The sequence below is a fragment of the Meriones unguiculatus genome, chromosome 10 (genome assembly GCF_030254825.1).
Source record: "Meriones unguiculatus strain TT.TT164.6M chromosome 10, Bangor_MerUng_6.1, whole genome shotgun sequence".
In the NCBI taxonomy this organism is placed as follows: Eukaryota; Metazoa; Chordata; class Mammalia; order Rodentia; family Muridae; genus Meriones; species Meriones unguiculatus.
The window spans coordinates 71389150-71408931 of record NC_083358.1 but is presented as its reverse complement, the minus strand read 5'-3'; the positions used below and the strand labels follow the sequence as shown (position 1 = coordinate 71408931).

Here is a 19782-nt window from a genome sequence, read left to right as displayed (position 1 = left end):
GGTAGAATCATACTTTATATAGATGCTTTCTTTTTGTTTCTCTTGATTAGCCATTTGTAGTTCAAATAAGAAGCCTTCCATTTTTCAATGTTCCAATGTTTATTTGGATTTTTAATACAGAGTGCATGTACAGGATAGGCTGCAGTCTACCAACCAGTTCTGCAAAGTGTATGCTCATAGAGATGCTAATCAAGAAAAAAAAATCTTTCTTTCACACAATATTGACTATTTAGGCATTCAGAAAAAAATATTGTACTGAAAAATATGACTCCTTCATTTTTTTCTGATAGCTGGCAGTATTTTAATTTCCTAGACTGATTCTTTCTTTGTGACCTAAACCACAAAATCATCCATCCTGCTATAATTGAATGTGAGAGAAAAGAACAGCTGCAGGCATTGCAGTCTAACCTGTGCAAGGATAGAAATCTAACATTTTTCCCTTTGATAGATAGATAAAAAGTGGGCACTTGTCTCACCAGTGTTTGATCTGTGTTTCAAACCTGTGTGGGTGGCTAAAGTGGATCTTTAACTACTAAAAATAGACACTGGGCAGAAGAGATGGTTCAGTGGTAAATGTGCGTGCCACCAAGCCTGATGACCTGAGTTGAATCCCAGACTCCCACATGGTGGAAGGAGAAAAACAGCTCTCAAAGATGTCCTCCGATTTCCACGAATGCCATGACACACAAGTGCCCACATGCATACACACAAAAATAGATAATAGATGATAGGAGATAGATAGATAGATAGATAGATAGATAGATAGATAGATAGATAGATAGATAGATAGATAATGATGATAGATTAGATAGATGATAGATAGATAATAATGATGATGATAGATGATAGATAGATAATGATGATAGATTAGAGAAAGAGATGATAGAGAGATAGATATTTAATAGAAGGTATGTAATTAAAGTAAATAAAAGCAGGCATCGCAGCCTTTTAAAATATGTCACTTGTCTGTGCATCTTTCCTGTTGCTAGTGAAATCTTATCCAAAGACAAGGGGCTGCACACCACACATACTGCCATTGAAAATCCCATTGCCTCAGAAGCAGTATAACCTTTTCAATTTTAAAAAAACAGCCACTCTCGAGCAGCCTCCCAGGCTAGTTGTGGTTTCCTGAGTAAGGGGAGCAGGAGCTGCCTCTGTCATGAACTCAGGTGCCTGCTCCTTGATCACTTCCCCCTGGCAATGAGGCCTTGCCAGGCCAGAGAGGAAAAGGATCCAGGCAGTCCTGATGAGACTTGAAAAGTTAGGGGTAGATGGCAGGGGAGGAGAACTCCCCCTTTCAGTGGACCAGGGGAAGGGGATAGGAGGGAAGAGGGAGGGAGAGACTGAGGACGGGAAGGAGTTGAAGGAGGGGGCTACAATCGGGATGTAAAATGAATAAATTGTAAAAAAATAAAATAAAATAATTAAAAAATTGTTAAGGCATGAAGCAAGATTTTATTGTCTCCATCCCAGACTCTCATCTTACCAGAAATTCACAGGAAATGTAGGGTCCTACCAGCTGGTTCTCTTTTCTGCTTGGCTTCTGCGTCCGGCCTGAGCTCCAGCCCCACCAGCCCTGTACCATGTGGTGGCAGCTGTTCACAGCACTCGTATGTTTGTCATTGCTTAAACTTGTGCTTCAAAAGTGCTTTTTCTTTCTTTAAGTTTATGGGATTTTAAAAAGTATTTTGTTGGTTTGTTTTTTTTTTTTAGTTCATAATATAGTTATATCATTTTCTTAATCCATTTTCTCCCTGAAACCCTCTCATAGAACCCTCTTTGCTCTCTTTCAAATTTATGGCTTCTTCTTTCATTAAGCTTTTTATATACACAAATATTTCTAAAAGCATAAATACAATCTGGTCAGTCTGTACTTCTCGGTATTTTATGAGGAACACAGTTATAAATTTTAACTTTAGCACTTCATGCTGCAAAATAATTTCTCTCATACAAAGGTCTGCTTTTGTATTTATATAAAAAACGAGAGCATGGGTGAGACGGCTTACCGTACTACGGCTAACCCCTGAGCCAGGCTGACTGGATCCCACAAGCTGTCCTCTGACCTCCACATGCACACAGTGGCATGTACACATGCACAACACACACATACGCATGTACACAGAGAGATATATTCATTTTCTAATATGAATTATAAAATATAAAATTATAAAATATAATTCATTTTATGTGTTAAAAAGATGCACACGTGCAGAATCCTCAAAGTTCTGTAACTTCAAGTTATTTTTTAAGCTGGGAACTAGGTAACTGTATTTTCTAGAAGTAAATAAGGTAAAATATAAGGATTATTTTCACTTTTGAGCAATCTTTTACGGTCTTTCGGTTTTCTTAAGATACACTTCTTATACACTTCAAATACACTTCTAAGTTCTTTGTGAGGAGGCCTGAGGGGCCTACACATGTGGGCTAGACGTTATTTCAAACTTTTGCTCCATCTCCACACACATTTTAGTTGTGTCCATCTTTTTCAAAACCTACAAAGAACTCAAGTAAACTCCACATTCCAGTCTCAAGAATGGCTTTCTGACTCTTTACATTTATTCACAGTAGAACATACTGCCTCACCCAAAGAGTATATTTTTATATTGATTTTATATGTTTTCCCTCTCTTTACCTAGGTTCATTTGTCATAAAAAAATAACAGCAAATATCTTGTGAATTGTATCTTGTGTGTTAAACAACTTGAAACTTAATGACTAAGCACCACACACCACTCATTACTATGTATAATCTTAGACACCATTTAACTGTGCGTCCTTTCCCATCATTCCTTTTATATTCATTTTCATTCTCTTATTTTTTTTTTAAGTTTTGAGCACTCATTCTGTGTAAGTGCTGTCCGTGTGTCTAGACTACATCAGTAAACTAGTAACGAAGAAAAGAACAAAGCTAAACAAATAAAATGAAAGTAGGCACAGACTGAGTGGTTCTGGCCATGCTAGAATGGCAGCAGGTCACATTACTAAATGAGAGTCTTGGAAAAGATTGACAGCTGTGAAAAGGCCTGCGGGAGGTGAGAGCATTAGTCACTGAAACATCTAGAGGCAGAGTGTTTGGTGGGGGGAGGGCAGTGATCAATAATAGCGCAGGGTAGAAGCTTGCATCATCTCTTCAAGGCATAGTAGGATGTTCTTAAACTCAACCTCATTCAGTCCAGGATCCATTCAGCAGAAAGCTAAGTCTTGCATTCAGCTAAGTACTGTAATACCAAGTTCACGTTCATAAATGTTTTTACTTTATTGACAAATGTCTGTATCGTTGCATTACTGTGCATTTTACGAGGCTCTTATATTGTTGTTATTTTCATTATCCTGTAAGCGTCAGAGTAAGACACTTGTCCTCTATATTTTCCAATGTATTTTTCTGAACTTAAGAAATGGAAGAAATGTTTCAAGCTTGAAAAAAGAATGAAGTTGTAAGTTTGAGTATAAAGACCCTAACTTCATTCCACAAATGACAGCAGTTAAATCTTTTCATTTGTAGTTTCCTAATGAATAACAGAGAGACTATAACCTGTTGAAATATATAATCTGAATTAATTCATTAAAGTGTGATCCCTATTTGAGTTCTACAGTTACAAGAGTAAGAAGCATGAGAGTAACTGCAGAAATTTGATTTTCAGATAAAATGAAATTTAAAAAAAAAATGACAAAAATCAAATGACTTCACATGATGGGGCCAATGACCACATTCTTTGAGCTATTGACCTGGATTTTCTGCTCCAATGGCCAATTTCCCACCAGGTTGGTAATAACCCCCCTGCACCATGAAGTGTTTAGGCCCTAAGGGAAGCGTTACCTTCCACCTTGATCCATTTCAAGCTTTGTCTATTTCTAGAATAGTGTCTCTCATGATTCTTAACCTTGCCAACTCACATCTAAATTCACAGCTTGCAGTCAAATGGCAAGTTGAGCTCATAAATAATGTATTTTTCTACTTCTAAGTTGCCTCGTGGGCCATATATCAGGATCTTCCTTTGAGTTTTGTTCGTCTGAAGGTGGTTATGCCTCAAAATTGTTATATTGGATATATCTTATGCTGAGCTTATTTCTAAATTCCTCAGGAAATATGAAGAGATTTACATGGCCTGAGTAATGAGAAATATTAAAGAGATAATCATACCCAGGACAATATGTGTGAAGTGATTTTCATTCTCTCTTTCTTATAAACACGTAGATGAGATTTTACTTCATTTATAGACACATAAAATCTATTCATTTACTTTCATTTCAGATCATCATGCCTACATTGTTTGTCTGCTTATTTATCTCTAAATCCATTAGAGACTGATCTTGTGTTGGGTTATCTCTGTGTTTCATCAACTCAAAGGCAGGTGGAGGCGAAATAGAAGCTTGCATTTATTGTGAGACTTTCCGAGGAGAGACACGACACAAACTTCTATTGACTCCAGATAGAAAACCAAAGACAGACCAGAGTAATGATTACACCAAAGTCCAACTGGTGAACTAGTGAGTTTATTTAGCTTAGTTATGAGAGTATGGATGAGGCATTACTTACAAAAGAGACCAGTCAAAGGCAGCTGCATCACTGAAAAGCTCACCCCTCCCACCCTGTGAGTGATGTTGCTCTCATGAAGGCTGCATCCCTAGAGCTCTCTCTGTGACTTGCAGGCACTCAGTATGGCAGAGAATCTTTTCTCCAGTGATTGTTGAATACTTCTATAGCCTTGGGGAGGTTTACAATTTCAACTTCCCTACGTATGTGAAGTTTGTTCACTTCCTGAGTTCTCTAAACTCACTTCCTCCTTCCCAGAGGCCATGTTTCAGGCCTTAAAGAGCCTGACATCAAGACAGAATATTTTAACTAGGAGGAGATTGCTATGCAGCCCTTCATCCCTTCCTCCAGATCTTACATTTCTGTTCTCTGTCTTCTATGATATTCTGTAAGCCTTGGAGGGGGTATTGTAGGTGGCCATATACCATCTTAACCAGTGTGTGTGTGCTTTACTGGGGATTGAACTCAGGGCCCCTTGCATGAAAGGAAAGTACTGTACCACTGCGGCTATATCACCATCCACATGTGCGTCGAAGCGTAAGCATTGGACCACGAGGCCACAGCAACAGTCACTTGTTCTAGGGGCTTTACCAGTGGTTATGAGTCTCTATGAGAGCCCATCACCAAACAGTGACCTGTGAGTATAAGCACAAATGTTTAGGGGGCAACTGATAAAAACATAATAGCCATTTAACAAAACAGTATTGGTGGTACAGGAAGAAGCATTGGCTCAGGACCCCCAAAACCAAGGTCTCAGAAAAAAAAAAAAAAAAAAAAGATCAATTTGCCCCAGAGGAACAGAGGGCAGGGAATATGAGACAAAGACAGGAGACAGAAAATGAGGGAGAACGGGAAGGGAAGAAGGAGGAGGGAGGAAGGGGGTTGATCCCAGGGGGACAAAGGGCTGCCTCTGGATAGATGGGAGACAGACATGGCCCAGAGGCAGGTTATAAAATGGGAAACCCCTTGTTAGGATGAGGTGTTTAATTTTACTTTGGCATGTAAATTGGGTGAGCCAAAGGGGGGTTTTGATTAGTGGACTTCAATACTTTGATAGCTGGACTTTGGCAGTCAGCCTCAGTGGGAGTAATTGACCAAATAAAGGATAGACCTTGGAGCTAGTTTCAGGAATGTAATCTAGCAGTTTTTAGCAAGGCACAGGGAACAGGAAGAAGGCCATGCTAGAGCCATGTTTGCACATGCCAGCTGGCCAGAATCCCTTTAGGTGTATTTCCCACTCTAGTCATAAGATTTGTCCTAGTTTACAATACTAGACACGAATTTCCTCCTGTCGAGAAAACCTTAAGTTCAATCAGAAAGCTGTTGATAGGCACACACAGTAATCATGCCACCTTGGCACCAGCAGACACCTACTGTAGGGTGTTTTGGAACTATAGTATTCAACGACCATAGCTGATGGGCTGTTGTTGACAATCACAACATTTGGCAATTTCAACAGTAGTTCTTACTAACTAGTTCTGGTGTACCACTAACAAGAGGGGTAATAGCCTTTATAGTTTGTGGGGCCTTGGGAACCTCCCTGGCCAATAACCCATACTTCTGACACTATGATTTTCATTCCTCAAACCCAGCGGTGCCCATTTCCAACCATTCAGGGTGCCTCCTTAACTCAAACTCTAGTTTGCTTGTTTGTTTGTTTAGGGTGTTTTGTTGTTTGTTTGTTTGTTAAGACTAGGCCTCACCTGTGACTCTGACTAAACTAGAATTCACTGTAGAGATCTCTAACTTACAGAGATCCCTCTGCCTCAGCCTGCTGAGTGCTGAGATGAAAAGTGTGCACGATCACCCCAGGATACGTAATTAAGCTCTTTATCTATTGTTCCAAGAACCCGTTTATTCTTTCAGTTAACCCAGCCCCAGTAGAGTGGTAAAGCAGATGTAGGTACCATTGCTCCTGGCTGTTCTTTTGCCCCATTCTGTACATCAGTGTTTGTGAAATGGCTACCCTTGTCACTGCCAGTGACAATATGACAATTGTGAGTGCATATTTGAGTTTCTTGTTGGCAGGCATAGACCCGACGACATCTGTTTGGAAGTCTCTTGTGGCGTTATCAACTGATGTACATATCCAGTTAGAGTATGTGCAAAGGTTGCAATCAGAAACAGGCCTCACACGACTAGACAGGACTAAAGCATTAGAGTATTTTACCAGCTTGCCAGTAGCTTTGACGATCCTCCATTTTATGCCGGTTTCCCTGTGAGGAGACTATTTCCATGAACCTAGTGAGCAGCCTCTCGTGGTGCCTAAAAGCAGAAAGCTTGTACTTTAGGTTTCCAGGAGGACGTGGTGCGCTGTGGGCTGCCAAATGGAAAACTACTAGAGGCCCTGATTTCTGTTGGACTCGTGTTTCCCTCCACGTCTATTGTCCACACAGAGCTAATCCAGAATCTACCAGTCCTGTTTATCCATTTGGGCCATTCATAACCAGAGGTCTCTGAATATGGCCTGTCAGTACAGATCGTCACAGGGCAAGCCTAGGCTCGCTGGTTACTTTTTCATTCTTTCTCCAGCTCCCTGGTGTCTCTTTGCATTTATATTGCAACCACTAACCATTTTTGAGTGATATTTGTAGTCATACCATCTGTGTTCCTGACATCTACAGGGATGGATGCTGTCCTTTTGAACATTTCTTATGACTTAGCTATTGGCTCAACTATTTAAGGATGTCTTAGAAAACCATTGACCCAGGTTGGAGAGATAGTTCAGAGGTTAAGAGCACTGGCTGCTCTTCCAGAGGTCCTGATTCCAATTCCCAGCACCCACATGGTGGCTCCCTATCATTTATAATGAGATCTAGCACCCTCTTCTGGAGTGTAGGCATGCATGTACGCGGAACATTATATACATAATAAATATTCAAAAACATTAACCCAAGACAGCCTGTAGGGCGTTAACTACATGGTTTGCAAACACCATACCACATTGATTTAAATATGCATGCCACCTTTGCAGAATTTGATTATGTGTCTCCCCAGAAAGAGGTTTCACCAAAAATAAAACCTTCAGTCCAACCCTTAATTAGATAAGCTGTTTGTCCCGTTACTGAGGTGGGACCAGAGACGGGTTCTACCAATTGTGGCACTTCATCTACAGCCGACAAGTGCTCTTTAGGTGCTGTACACTGAGACTCTGCCCCCGTCCACTACCAAGACCAAAACCATTTGTTCAGGTGGCTATTCCCCAGCTACATCTCAAATTCTGACGTCTTTTAGCATGAAGGAACTGGAGTTATGAGGCACACGGATGTTTAGCTTCCCCTCCAAAGATCGTTGTGTGCTCAAAAGTATCTTATGCCTTTCTTTCTCATTCTATATGGAACCCCCCTTTTATAAAATCATACAGAGGATAGGTAACTTGGGGAAAACTTAGTGTGAATGCCCATCCATATCCCAGGATCTCCAAGAATACCTGTCGCCTTTTTATGTTTACCATCATAGGATTTTTTCTAACAATATTGTCAGATATCATAACCATGTTCCTGGACTATATACTCCCGGGAATTTACAGCTGTACCTGCCCTTTGCACCTTGACTGGTTTGATCTCCCTTTTTGCTTCCTTAAGGCCCATATATGCCCATATATGTTTTTTACCTTTTCTAAATCTGCAAAGTACCCTAAAGTTAGCATTATACCAACTGTACATTGAGACCTTTTTACAAAGGAATTGCTGGGTAACAAAGCAAGGTCCCAGGTATGTCATGACAGACAGAAGAACTGTGGGAAAAGTACTCAGAAGGTCCATTGTTGATCATTACAAGTAAATGAAAATTTATTTTGGAATACAGCAGCTGAGGAAATACAGAAGGAAAAATGTGGTAGTGAGGCCTGATAGAGTGCCAAAGGTACAATCCCTTGTCTGGGTTTTTCATCCTTGCATAGCTCTGTGGACCACATGTATTTCCCCCACACTCATTATCTCGGTAAGCTGGCTTACGTTGTTTGATGTTATACCCTTAGCCTGACTGTGTTCACGTACTGGGGGTCTGGTAGACTCTTGGTCTGAAATGTAACTGCAGCTTTTCCCATTGTACCTCCCTCAGACATGAGGCTGTGGAGAGAAGCCCAAGGTAAGAAAACAGTTTCCACACCCAGCATACTTTCTGCAGGTTTTTGTCTGAATTGTTTCATCCTTATGTCCAGTAACTATTGCCATTGTCCCTCGTGCTTTGGATGGTTGGCATGAACTAAGGAAAACTCAGCTCTAGAATCCACTGAAGCCTCTTCTACTTTATAAAAATCATGTTCTACCACAGAGCTCATAAAACCCTCTAAAACCCACACAAATTCCATGATTGCTTCTTATATAACTGTGGTCCTATCTGGCCTGCTGGACTGAACCTCACAGATTTTCTTATTATGAGCTCCTTTCCTATCACTTACCTCACAGCATTACCTCCCTCGACTACCCAGCACTTCTCCTTGGTCCAGGTTTTTGTTTGTTTTGTTTTTTTGATCCCAGGAAAGACTCTTTAGCACTGATACAACTTGTGTTCTCTTTTCCTTACATCCTGCCAACTACAAGGAATAAAAAGCTAATACTTTCACCTCATTTTTAATCCAATGTCCTTCCCAAATAACAGACTAATGCAGAGATGCTAAGCACATTTTCCCTACCTAATCCCCCTTAACATGAACAAGTTCCCTTTGGGCTGCCATATTGGTCTCAAATGTGTTTCTTAGTACACATATAATGATCCAGGCAACCTCACCAATGTCAACACTCATGTGTCCCTTATATGTCCCTGTAATATTTGTTATTTACCTATTTTCATGACATCTCTGTGATCCTGCAGTAGACTACACTCATCAAGCTTAGTTTCAAGCAGGTATAACATCACATATCACAAAAAGGAAGAAGGAGAAGAAGAAGAAGAAGAAGAAGAAGAAGAAGAAGAAGAAGAAGAAGAAGAAGAAGAAGAAGAAGAAGAAGAAGAAGGCATCCCTACTGGGATTGTCCCTGAGGAATCCCAACCCAGACTTTCCCTCTGGGTTAAAGACTCAGCCTTGATTGCATGACTTGTCACTCAAAGCAAAGCCCATGAAGCTAGCACCACATCAGGAAGGTATATTGTTCCTTTCACATCATATGGAGAAAGGTACCACCCTAGGATTTCTCCTATGGCTGCCCCACCATTACATAGACCAGCCTCAGCTCATGTCTCAGCTCTCACTACAGAGGAACCATTGCTCCCCAATCCATATTTGGTTCTCTTGGTCCCTGTTTAAGGACCAAGTGGGTTGTATGGACATTAGCTGGGGAGGCATGACACAAACTTCTATTCACCGTAGATAGGGAACAAGTAACAGACCAAAGTAATAATTACAGCACAACCCAAACTGATGAACCAGTAAGTTTATCTGTGTTACTGGCAGTAGTATGGGTGAAGGGCTATTTGTGGGAGCAGAGGCAACTCAAGGCAGCTGCGCCATCAAACACAGACTCATGATAGTTGAGTGCCTAGAATACTCTGCATGACTTGCAGGCAGCTAAGAGGTCAGACCTCTTCTCCCGCAACTGTGTACTATTTCTATAACTTTCAAGGAGCCCCAGGAACTTGCATTTTTTTACTTTCTGGGATATGTGGATTCTTTACTTTTTGAGTCCCATGAGTCTCCCATCTACCTCCTGAAGGGAACATTTCCACTTAGAACTTTTTCAGCCTTAAAGGGGCTTCCTCCAGGATGGAATGCTTCAACTCTGAGGGAACTGACACACAATAGCATCCTAATCAAATGGAATTTCCTAGGACACTAAGTTTCAAAATTGTGAAAACAAAAGAAATGAAACTGTGTTTCCTAGAAGATTCTGTTTAAGATTATGTGGTAAAGACAGGAATTCTCCTTGCTATGAAAGCAACATCTAACTCCATCTACTAGTAAATGATGCTAACAAATCAATCATATAAGTCAATTGCTTACATATAAATTAAAAGTTAATGCAATTTCTTTCTATTTTTATGTTAATAATCAGTAAGCAGAGAAAGTGTCTCTAATATATGGAAATCAAAATAATATCCAGACAGTTGCCTAGTAAGTATAATAGTAACACAATTGAAATAATCTATATCTCTGAGAAGACTGTGATAAATAATGAAGAACCAGTTTATCCCTGGTAGAATAATATACCTCCATAATGACTTAGTTACAGACCATCACAGCCTAACCTAGCTCCTGACTACCTCTGCATAAGTTTCTGTAAACACTTTCTCCAGATCAATTTGTGTGTGTGTGTGTGTATTATAGAAAATTGAAACAAGCTTTTATTGTGCATTCTAGGCAAATAATGTAACACTGAACTACATCCCTAGCCTTATTCCAGATCAATGAAACATTAGTATGTGTTAGGTCACTTACTAGCAGGTTAAGATGAAATTGTGGCACAATGTCCCTTTTGATATTTAGCTTAGCTAAGCATTGTGTGGTACATGTGTGTATATGTATGTATATATGTATGTATAGAGTTGTGTGTTAATCTTTACCATTTACAGTGCTTCAGCTATTCATTAAGTATGCTATAATTTTATGCATTCAGCTATATTACTTAAAAAGTAATTTGTAGAGAGCTATTTAAGTTATTCTAATGACTTTTTAACTTGCTCAGGGTGATTTTGTTCTTTCTTTCCAGGTTGTAAAAATGATGATTATTGTCGTGGTGACATTTGCCATCTGCTGGCTGCCCTATCACATTTATTTCATTATCACTGCAATCTACCAGCAGTTAAATAGGTGGAAATACATCCAGCAGGTCTATCTGGCTAGCTTCTGGCTGGCAATGAGCTCAACCATGTACAATCCCATCATCTACTGCTGTTTGAACAAAAGGTAAAAACAGTAACGCCGGCATGGACGGACCTCCCAGCACCCCCATCTTCCCGGAAGCACACCATTCTGGTTTATCGGTGCTGATTTAAAGTCCAGAAATGGAACTCAGAGGGAAGCACAGAGCTTGCTTCTGCAGGCTTTTCTTACTTCACAAAATACTCCACCTTAAAATTTAGTTTTTCAAAGGTGTCCCAGAGCAGTGCTTCACAACCTTTCTAATGCTATGATTCTTTCATACAGTTCCTCCTGTTGTGTTGACCCCCCCCAACCATGACATTATTTTGTTGCTAATTAGCAACTGGAATTCTGCTACTTGTATGAATCGTAATGTAAATATCTGTGTTTCCCGAGGTGTTAGGCAGCTCTTCTGAAAGGGCTTTGGACCGCCCAAAAAGGGGTTACAACCCACAGGCTGAGGAACACTGCACTAGAGGTTTTTACTAGGTGGAGTTTACATGGCCAACTTCTTCCCTCAAAACCTTCAGAATTTTATCTACCAGTGGGGGTTGGAGGGGGGACCCTTATGAGTGAAGGTTCATCCACATTCCCAAGGACATTAGAATTCTTCAAAGAAAGTACAATACTTTTCCTATGGTGGAAGAAATAATGGTACATGTGATGGATGCTCCTAAGAAAGCTCTCTCATCAGTAGCTTTCCAAGTAGATGTTCCTGCCAGAGCAAGGGGAAAATCTCTGTCTTCCCATATAACCATGAAGGGAGATGGAGGGAGCCATAGCTATCGTAGGGTGGCTTGTGAAATAAAAGATCTGGTTCTAAATAACATCACTCAGACCACCTGTGGTGGCACATGTCTGTCATCTCAGCAGTCTGGAGATTGAGACGGAGATTATGAATTCATATTGAGCTGGGGCTACATAGCAAGATCCTGTCCAAAAAAAAAAAAGGAGCATTTATAATTATACTTAATATTATAAAGAAAAGTAACTGTGGCCTCCATATAAAAAAAAATAGAAATTCTAAAATCAACCCCTCCCCCGTGTTGGTGTGTTGGTGTTAAATTTTAGATGGTTAACCGTCCCCTCAACAAACCAATGAATTTTATGCACCAATAGAAATGGTTTTTCTGTGTAGATTACATAACTGCACAGTCTAACTTCTCAGCTTGGGAAGGCATCAAGAGACCTGTGCCTTAATTTGGTTAAATACTTAATTAACTCTTTTTAAACTATTTCCATAAGCCATATGTCAGTTTAAGCCACTGTACCAGCAATAAATCTTTGAATAACTTCATCTAATGGTGTACCATTACAAGGGTTTCACATGTACATATATGATTATATAAAGGTTAGCAATTAACTCTAACATTAAATGAGACTAATTTATAAATGTGTGATTATTTGCAGGAAAGCCTGGTGAGATTAGTTATATAAATATATGAGACCAATGCCAACAAACAGTTGGCGTGTTGATAACCCTCATGCTATGCTTTTCTGATTTGATGAATGATTTTCCCAATGATGGGAAATGTTACTTTTTGAACATGAACTCACAGGACTGATACTGTAGCATAGACTCAAACATGTGTAAAAAGTCAAATTCAAAGCTGGAGTTAGTGTACATGCTTTTGGGCCAGCAAAAGGAAAAAAATAATGCCCACTTGACAATGAACATGCATGGACTGGACCTAGGCCCCCTACACATATGTAACTGATGGGCAGTTTGATCTTCATGTGGGTCCCCTCGTGAGTTGAGCGGGTGCTGTCTGTGAGATGGAGTCTGTTGCCTGCTTTCGAACACTTTAACCCAACACAGCTGCCTTTCCTGGCCTCATTGGATGAGGACTAGCTCTGTCCTAATGCGACTTGATGTGCTGGGGGGGGTGGGGAGAGAAGAGGCTTCTCTCCTATTCTGAGGACAAGGGGAGGGGAGATAGGATATGAGAGTGGCAGGGAGGAAGGGACTTTTGGGGGAAAGGAGGGATGTAAAGTGAATATATAAATAAAAAATAATAATTTTTAAAGCTAAAATTAAGAAATGACTTCTCTATCCTGTTTCTCAGATTCCGTGCAGGCTTCAAGAGAGCATTTCGCTGGTGTCCTTTCATCCAAGTCTCCAGCTACGACGAGTTGGAGCTCAAGACTACCAGGTTTCATCCCACGCGACAGAGCAGCCTGTATACCGTGAGCAGGATGGAGTCAGTGACCGTGCTGTTTGACCCCAATGATGGGGACCCAGCCAAGTCCAGCCGCAAGAAGAAGGCAGTGCCCAGAGACCCCAGTACCAACGGCTGCGCCCGCAGAGATTCCAAATCCGCCTCCACCACGTCAAGCTTCATAAGCTCCCCTTACACCTCTGTGGATGAATATTCCTAAACCCATGTCCTGAGGTGAAGGCTGTGGCGAGGCCACAGTGATGCCAGCCTAGGTCCCCCATTCTCCTAACCATGCCAAGTCCCGTTCTAGGTACTTTAGGGAAGCAGAAAGGCAGTTCTTAGATGGGGATACTTAATCCCAGAAATGTGGAATATAAATATAGCAAATCTACCAACATATCCGCCATCACAAAGAAAACATGGTCTTCAGCTTGCTCTTTAAAAACTAAATGATCACACGCAACAAGCACAGAGCATGAATCTGATAAATACCCTAAAGCAGCCAGTGTCTTTCCTTTAACAATGGCAGTGCGCCTTTATGACACAGGAAGAGGAGAGGAGAGGATGCAGTGCTGAGCAAAGGGGAACAAGGCCTCTATAAAGCAGCGGAAGTTACCACTTGCTGTGAAGTAGAAAGGGCAAATGACTGACGTTCCCACGCAAGGGATGGGAAATCAGCCGCAAAGAGTAGGAAGATACGGAAGTCTTTGCTCAATGAGATTCATTCTGTAGAAGGAAAACTTTCAGAAGTTCCCTCCAAGACAGTTAGCAGAAAAGGATATATAGCCGAATCGTTGCCACACATAACATGTCCTTCTCTTGGTTATTTTTCCCAAGAAAATAATTACAAAAGAAAAAAAAAATGATTTAACTTTGACTACTAGGTGTTTTGGGTTCTAAGCCAAGATGTAGTCAAATTTAGCACCTTAAAGTAAAAAGAAAATTCTTATGATCATCTTTATTGTTCACCCTTTTTTCTTTAATTAAGTCGATTTTAACCACTGAAGATACCTTGTAATGTAGGAGAGGCTCACATTTGCCTTTGAAACTCACTTCTTTGATTTAGGAAACAACTGAACAGTACTTGTAAGTTATCAAGCCAGACACTAGTACCTCCAGATCCCCAAGCCAGCTGCTTTCCCCTGTAGTCCAAAGAAAAAGTCACAGTCTTCACTTTTATTGGTTGTGTCATGTTGTTCTCCTGCTCTTTCCTCACTGGGGAAAAGTGAAGGCCAGAGGTTGGGGGCCAGGATATCACAATGTATTTCAAGTGAAAGTCCAGTTACAAAAGGACATATTGAAAAATATTAATACGTTTATTGATAAATGGGAGAAGAGGCAGACCCGTAAGTATCTGGTCAGAAAAGGAGGCTGTGTAATGGTCTGGGGACAGGAGCTAATTACAGACGAGTGAGAGCACAGCACACATGGTTCCGGGCACAGGACTCTGATTCTCTGTGCTTAGATCATGGAAAGTCCCTGCAGAAAGAAATGAGGTGGTGACACTCATGTGTATGTGTATGTGTGTGTCCCTTTCTACAGCTTGTCTGACTTACCTAATGTATATTAGTAATTTGGGGCAGTCTTCTCTCTTACCCTTACAACTTCTTCCCTTATTAACTTATGCCTAGAATATGTTGTGATGTTGGCCCTTTCCAGTCAGGGCATCTGTCACATGTAGACACATTTCTGAGGCCCAGAACGAAATCAGGAACATCTGGAAATGTAGAACGTATTTTCCAGATTATATTCTTTACAGGTCACCTTTCCTTGGGTTGCTACAATTGTCGATTAAGTTCACAAAACCTCAAGCTTCCTGGGAATGAGATATGTCCTACAAACTTGTCTTTTCCAATATTCAAGTGGGTTTTTTTTAGCTGTCTAAAATAACTGCCTCTAATAATATAAGAAACAAATACATATTTTGAAGAGTGGGGGTGAAAACAATTATCTGATGGTAAATGATGGTGGATAATCATCATAACACTAGTCTCCAATTTCGAGTCTCTAAAATACCAAATCGTATATGCTTGAGTTTACTTTAAAAAGACGCCAGTAAACAAGCAGACAGCCAGATGCATATATGTGTGCAGATACATGCTATCAAAAAATGAATATAACTACTTCAAAGATTAAAACTCAAAATTAAAACTAAAATAGCAGCTGGTCGCCACAGAATTTCCCCATGACCATTCAGTGAAGCCTAGGAAGCTTTGTGTGCATGTTTCAACCTAGCAATTGTCCTAAGTGTCTCGTTGTTTGAATACAGTGTTTTAAAATGTTTATTCTTAAAGTCCGCAAGTGCTTATCAAATGTAAAATCACAATGAGAAAACCTAGTATGTGTCGTTTTCTTCTTAATTATGTATACACAGAGCTGGTGTAATGATGTTCACGGTACAAGGGGACATAGTCAGCCTTAGGACGTGAATGTGAAGTTGCCCTTCAAATCCAATGTAGTCAGCTACCACCATAACACATCTGAAAAACCTAACTCCTGGCTTTCACATCAGGCGAGTTTTCTAAGGCCTCCCTGAGACGATGGTTGCCATCATCAGTTGTCTTTACTTTTGTTTGGATTTTTTAAAAAATCTGTTCTTGCTTTGTCTACCATCTTCCCTTCTGCTTGGTACAATTGTCCACACACTAGCTTTTTAGGGCCTTTTCAGGCAAACTGACACCATTTGCTCAAAGCACATGGTTAAACCAAGATTTAAAAGGCAGACATTTTTAAGTTCAGAAGTTTAAACAATAAAAGAAACCAAATAAATGGATAGAGAAAAAAATAAGCCCTTTTCATTTAATTTCAGCACAGAACTTAAGAATAAAGCATGTGAGGGTTGGATTCAACAGTACTGACTTTAAAGAAGGTCGTGTTTGAATTTGACAGAGTTTACATTTTTGCCTCCAAAATCCAATCTACCCTCTAATATTAAAGTTCAGACTGAATCTTTTTCACTTTTTGCAAACACTGGCTCAGAATTCTAGACAGATGGATAAAATATCCCAGGTTTTTATATTTAAGTATCACAAAAAAAAAACTAAAATAGTTTAAGGAAAATATAAAAAAAATAATAATTGACTAGTACTTTAACTTTCTTTTCGAAAAAAACCAGTGAATCAAAAATAAGCATCCTCTTTTGTTATTTTAAATTTGTAGAAAGCAACAAACCTAGTTTCTGTAGAACCCCATCTAGCATACTTTTTAGTGCTTCGGTAAAGCGCTGTGTTATTCCACCTCCCAACATCAGGGTGCTGACATTTCTAACCCAGCAGCCAGTTCACATTCTCTTTGGTGTCAGAAAGCTTCAGAAACAAGCATCTGACTGACTTCAAAGCGCTTCCACCCTCGCACCGTACACCAGATGCCAGAAGGCTTGATACCAGCCCCAAGAAACACAAAACAAATGTGAAAACAGCGCTGGCCGTCTCAGGGTCTATACCGGATTTCTATTACTTACTTCACAATATCCTCAGAAAACTTCTGACTACTCTCTGGTCAATTATTCCATCAAATAAAGTGACATCAATTTAACAACTAACAGGAACAGCCAGCTTCCTTTGTCTTTAACCATGTGCCAAAAGTTAAGAAAATCAAGCGTGGCTCTGGCCATGCAGAATAATACAATTGGAGTAAATTACCCTCAGTTCAAACGAGAATTGAGAAGATATCCGTTGGGGCTAAATAAGGTCTCTAATTGTCTGGCTTAATATATATCAGTGAAAAGTCTGTGTTTGTAAAAAGTTCACATATATACAAGTTCTACCTGGTGAATAGAGTATTGTCAAGTTGTGATAATTATGCTGAGTATGCCTAAGAAGTCCATACCCTTTGCCTATGTGGTAATAGATAGCAAAATTGGTTTCTATGTTTTCATTTAAATGTATTGAAATAATACAAAAATGTTGTATCTCTAATATCTCCCTATGTGGCTATTAAAAACACATCTTATGAAGTCTTCTATCAGTTCTAAGCACACTCAGACAAGCAATCATCTGTCAAACGACATTGCAGTTTCTCACTTGCCTCTAATTGGTTTTTTTTAAGTTGTTTTGAAGTACAGTTATCAAAGTATAGAGGATTACCCTTCAGAGAGAGCAGCAGTGGAGGAATTGAATTACTGCCAAGTGAGCCTGGCTCAAGGTAGAACATTGTGTTTCAGAACTGTGGGCTCCAAGCTTTTCCAACTGAAAGACTAGGATTAAGTCCAAGCCAATAACAACTCTCTGGCACTTAGAGAAAAACATTATCTGTTCTGAGCCCCACTTAACTTATCAATAGAAATAGAAAATAACAACTTCCTTATCATGATGATGTGAGGGTTATTCATTAACACATAAACAAGACAGAGCTAAACAGAGAAGTAGCCAGAGGCAGCTCAGTCTCCAAGAGGGTTCCCTAGTAAAGGGAACAGGGACTGTCTTTGACATGAACTCATGGGCTGGCTCTTTGATCATCTCTCCCTGATTGGGGAGCAGCCTTGCTAGGTCACAGAGGAGGACAATGCAGCCAGTCATGATGAGAACTGATAGGCTAGGGTCAGAGGGACGGGGAGGAGGTCCTCCCCTATCAGTGGACTAGAGAAGGGGCATAGGAGGAGAAGAGGGAGGGAGGGTAAGATTGGGAGGAGAAAAGAGATGGGGCTACAGCTGGGATACAAAATGAATAAACTAGTTAATAAAAAAATAAATAAAGTTTTAAAAATAGTTTTAAAAAAGAAACAGAAAAGAGAAGTGAATTTAAAACATCTCATTGTTGCACATGCAGTGCAACAGGGAAACCCTATTTTTTTTTTTTAATCTGGATCATTGTTTCCCTGTGCTAAGTTCTTTCAGGGCCCTTCAGTTACTGCACCTGAGCTGTTTCCAGAGCTCTTGTATGGCCTCATACTCTGTACTTAAGTGTTCCCATATTTTGCTATTGTACCCTGGCCTTAGAGAGGGAAAGCTGTACAAGGGAAGAGTCGTCAATGGTCAATTAACAAAAGAATAGCTTGGAACATACAAATCTAACTTCTTTCTTTACAAAGAAGCAGTTAGTTACAGTCATATTTGGGTTCAGGAATAAGAAAGTCAAACTTCATATGATAGCAGATGAATAATGGAAAACAGAGAATTCTCCTCAAAAGTTTGCTTGGAAGCTCCGCTGGCTCCCTTCATGTGTCTGGCATGATTCCATGAGTAGTGCCCAGTGACATTGTCATGTCAGGAGACAGCACGGACTTACCAGTTTCAAAAGTTGCAAGGACATTTTTCTTTACTTAGTCTTTTATCCTCATTTTGACACAAACCTCATGTCCAACCAACTCAATATAAAGAGGGTAGAAGAAAGCAAGACCTCTCCCACCTTAAGCATGCAAAGCACAAGAAATTATCTACTGTATGGTATATATGGATGTGTGCATATAAATGTATACAGACATGTATGAAGTTAAATGTTCTTCTGCGGTGCACAATATGACAAATGTAGCTTAGCTTGCAATCATCTCCTGTCTGGATTATTAAAACAACTTTATCCCATTCCCTCTACACTCACATTACAGCATGCACAAGCTCTCTCAGGCATGTCATAGATTTACACATACACACATGATGATGATGACATGTAATTTTTTTTAAAAGAAAAACGTCATTGCCCCAAAGCTTGGGGGGAACATGGTAGAGAGATTGACCTTTGTAAATCAAGGCATTTCAAAGCATCTGTGTACTGGGGTGTTTAGAAGAGACAAGTCCATGTCCTAAGCAAAGGAAGTCTGGATCTACTTGGGTAGCTGTAGCAAAACACCACAGTTGATGGGCTTACAAACAACAGAGATACAGTTCTCATGGTTCTGGTGTTTTTAAGCTTATATGAAGTTGTCAGTATATCTGATTTCATACGCAACCCGTTTTTGTTGTATATCTGTCAATCTTTCACTGTTCAAGTGGTGAGAAAAATAAAAAAAATTCCAACATATCAGTTCAGTACACATACAAATATTCAGTTTAAAGTGATGCATGAACATATGAAATTTTACAAGACTCTGAGCATATATGTCTGGCTGATTTCAAGGCTCAGTGGATACTTAATAATGTCCAACAAGTTCCAGCACAGATCTATTCTGTAAAACCCTTCTTTAAAAAAAAATAGTACACCTTTATTTAATATCTATTAGTCAAAGAGGCTATCACTAAACACTAGATGAACATAATCTAGATGTAAATGGATTGAGCTCTCCAAACATAAAGCAGATATAGACATAATGAACAGAAACTGTAGCCCAACTAGACCTTGTCGACAAGAGATTCACCT

The 19782-nt window shown here is 39.9% G+C and overlaps 1 protein-coding gene across 1 annotated transcript in view; it reads left to right on the top strand.

Moving 5' to 3' along the window:
• Tacr3 (tachykinin receptor 3) overlaps nt 1-15825 on the top strand; it is a 102736-nt gene extending 86911 nt beyond the window's left edge. The window contains exons 4-5 of the mRNA XM_060392667.1: nt 11181-11377; nt 13399-15825. Coding sequence (XP_060248650.1) covers nt 11181-11377; nt 13399-13711 — 510 coding nt within the window. The 3' untranslated portion in view covers nt 13712-15825. The remainder of the gene's footprint in view (nt 1-11180; nt 11378-13398) is intronic.
• Nucleotides 15826-19782: the final 3957 nt, after the last annotated feature.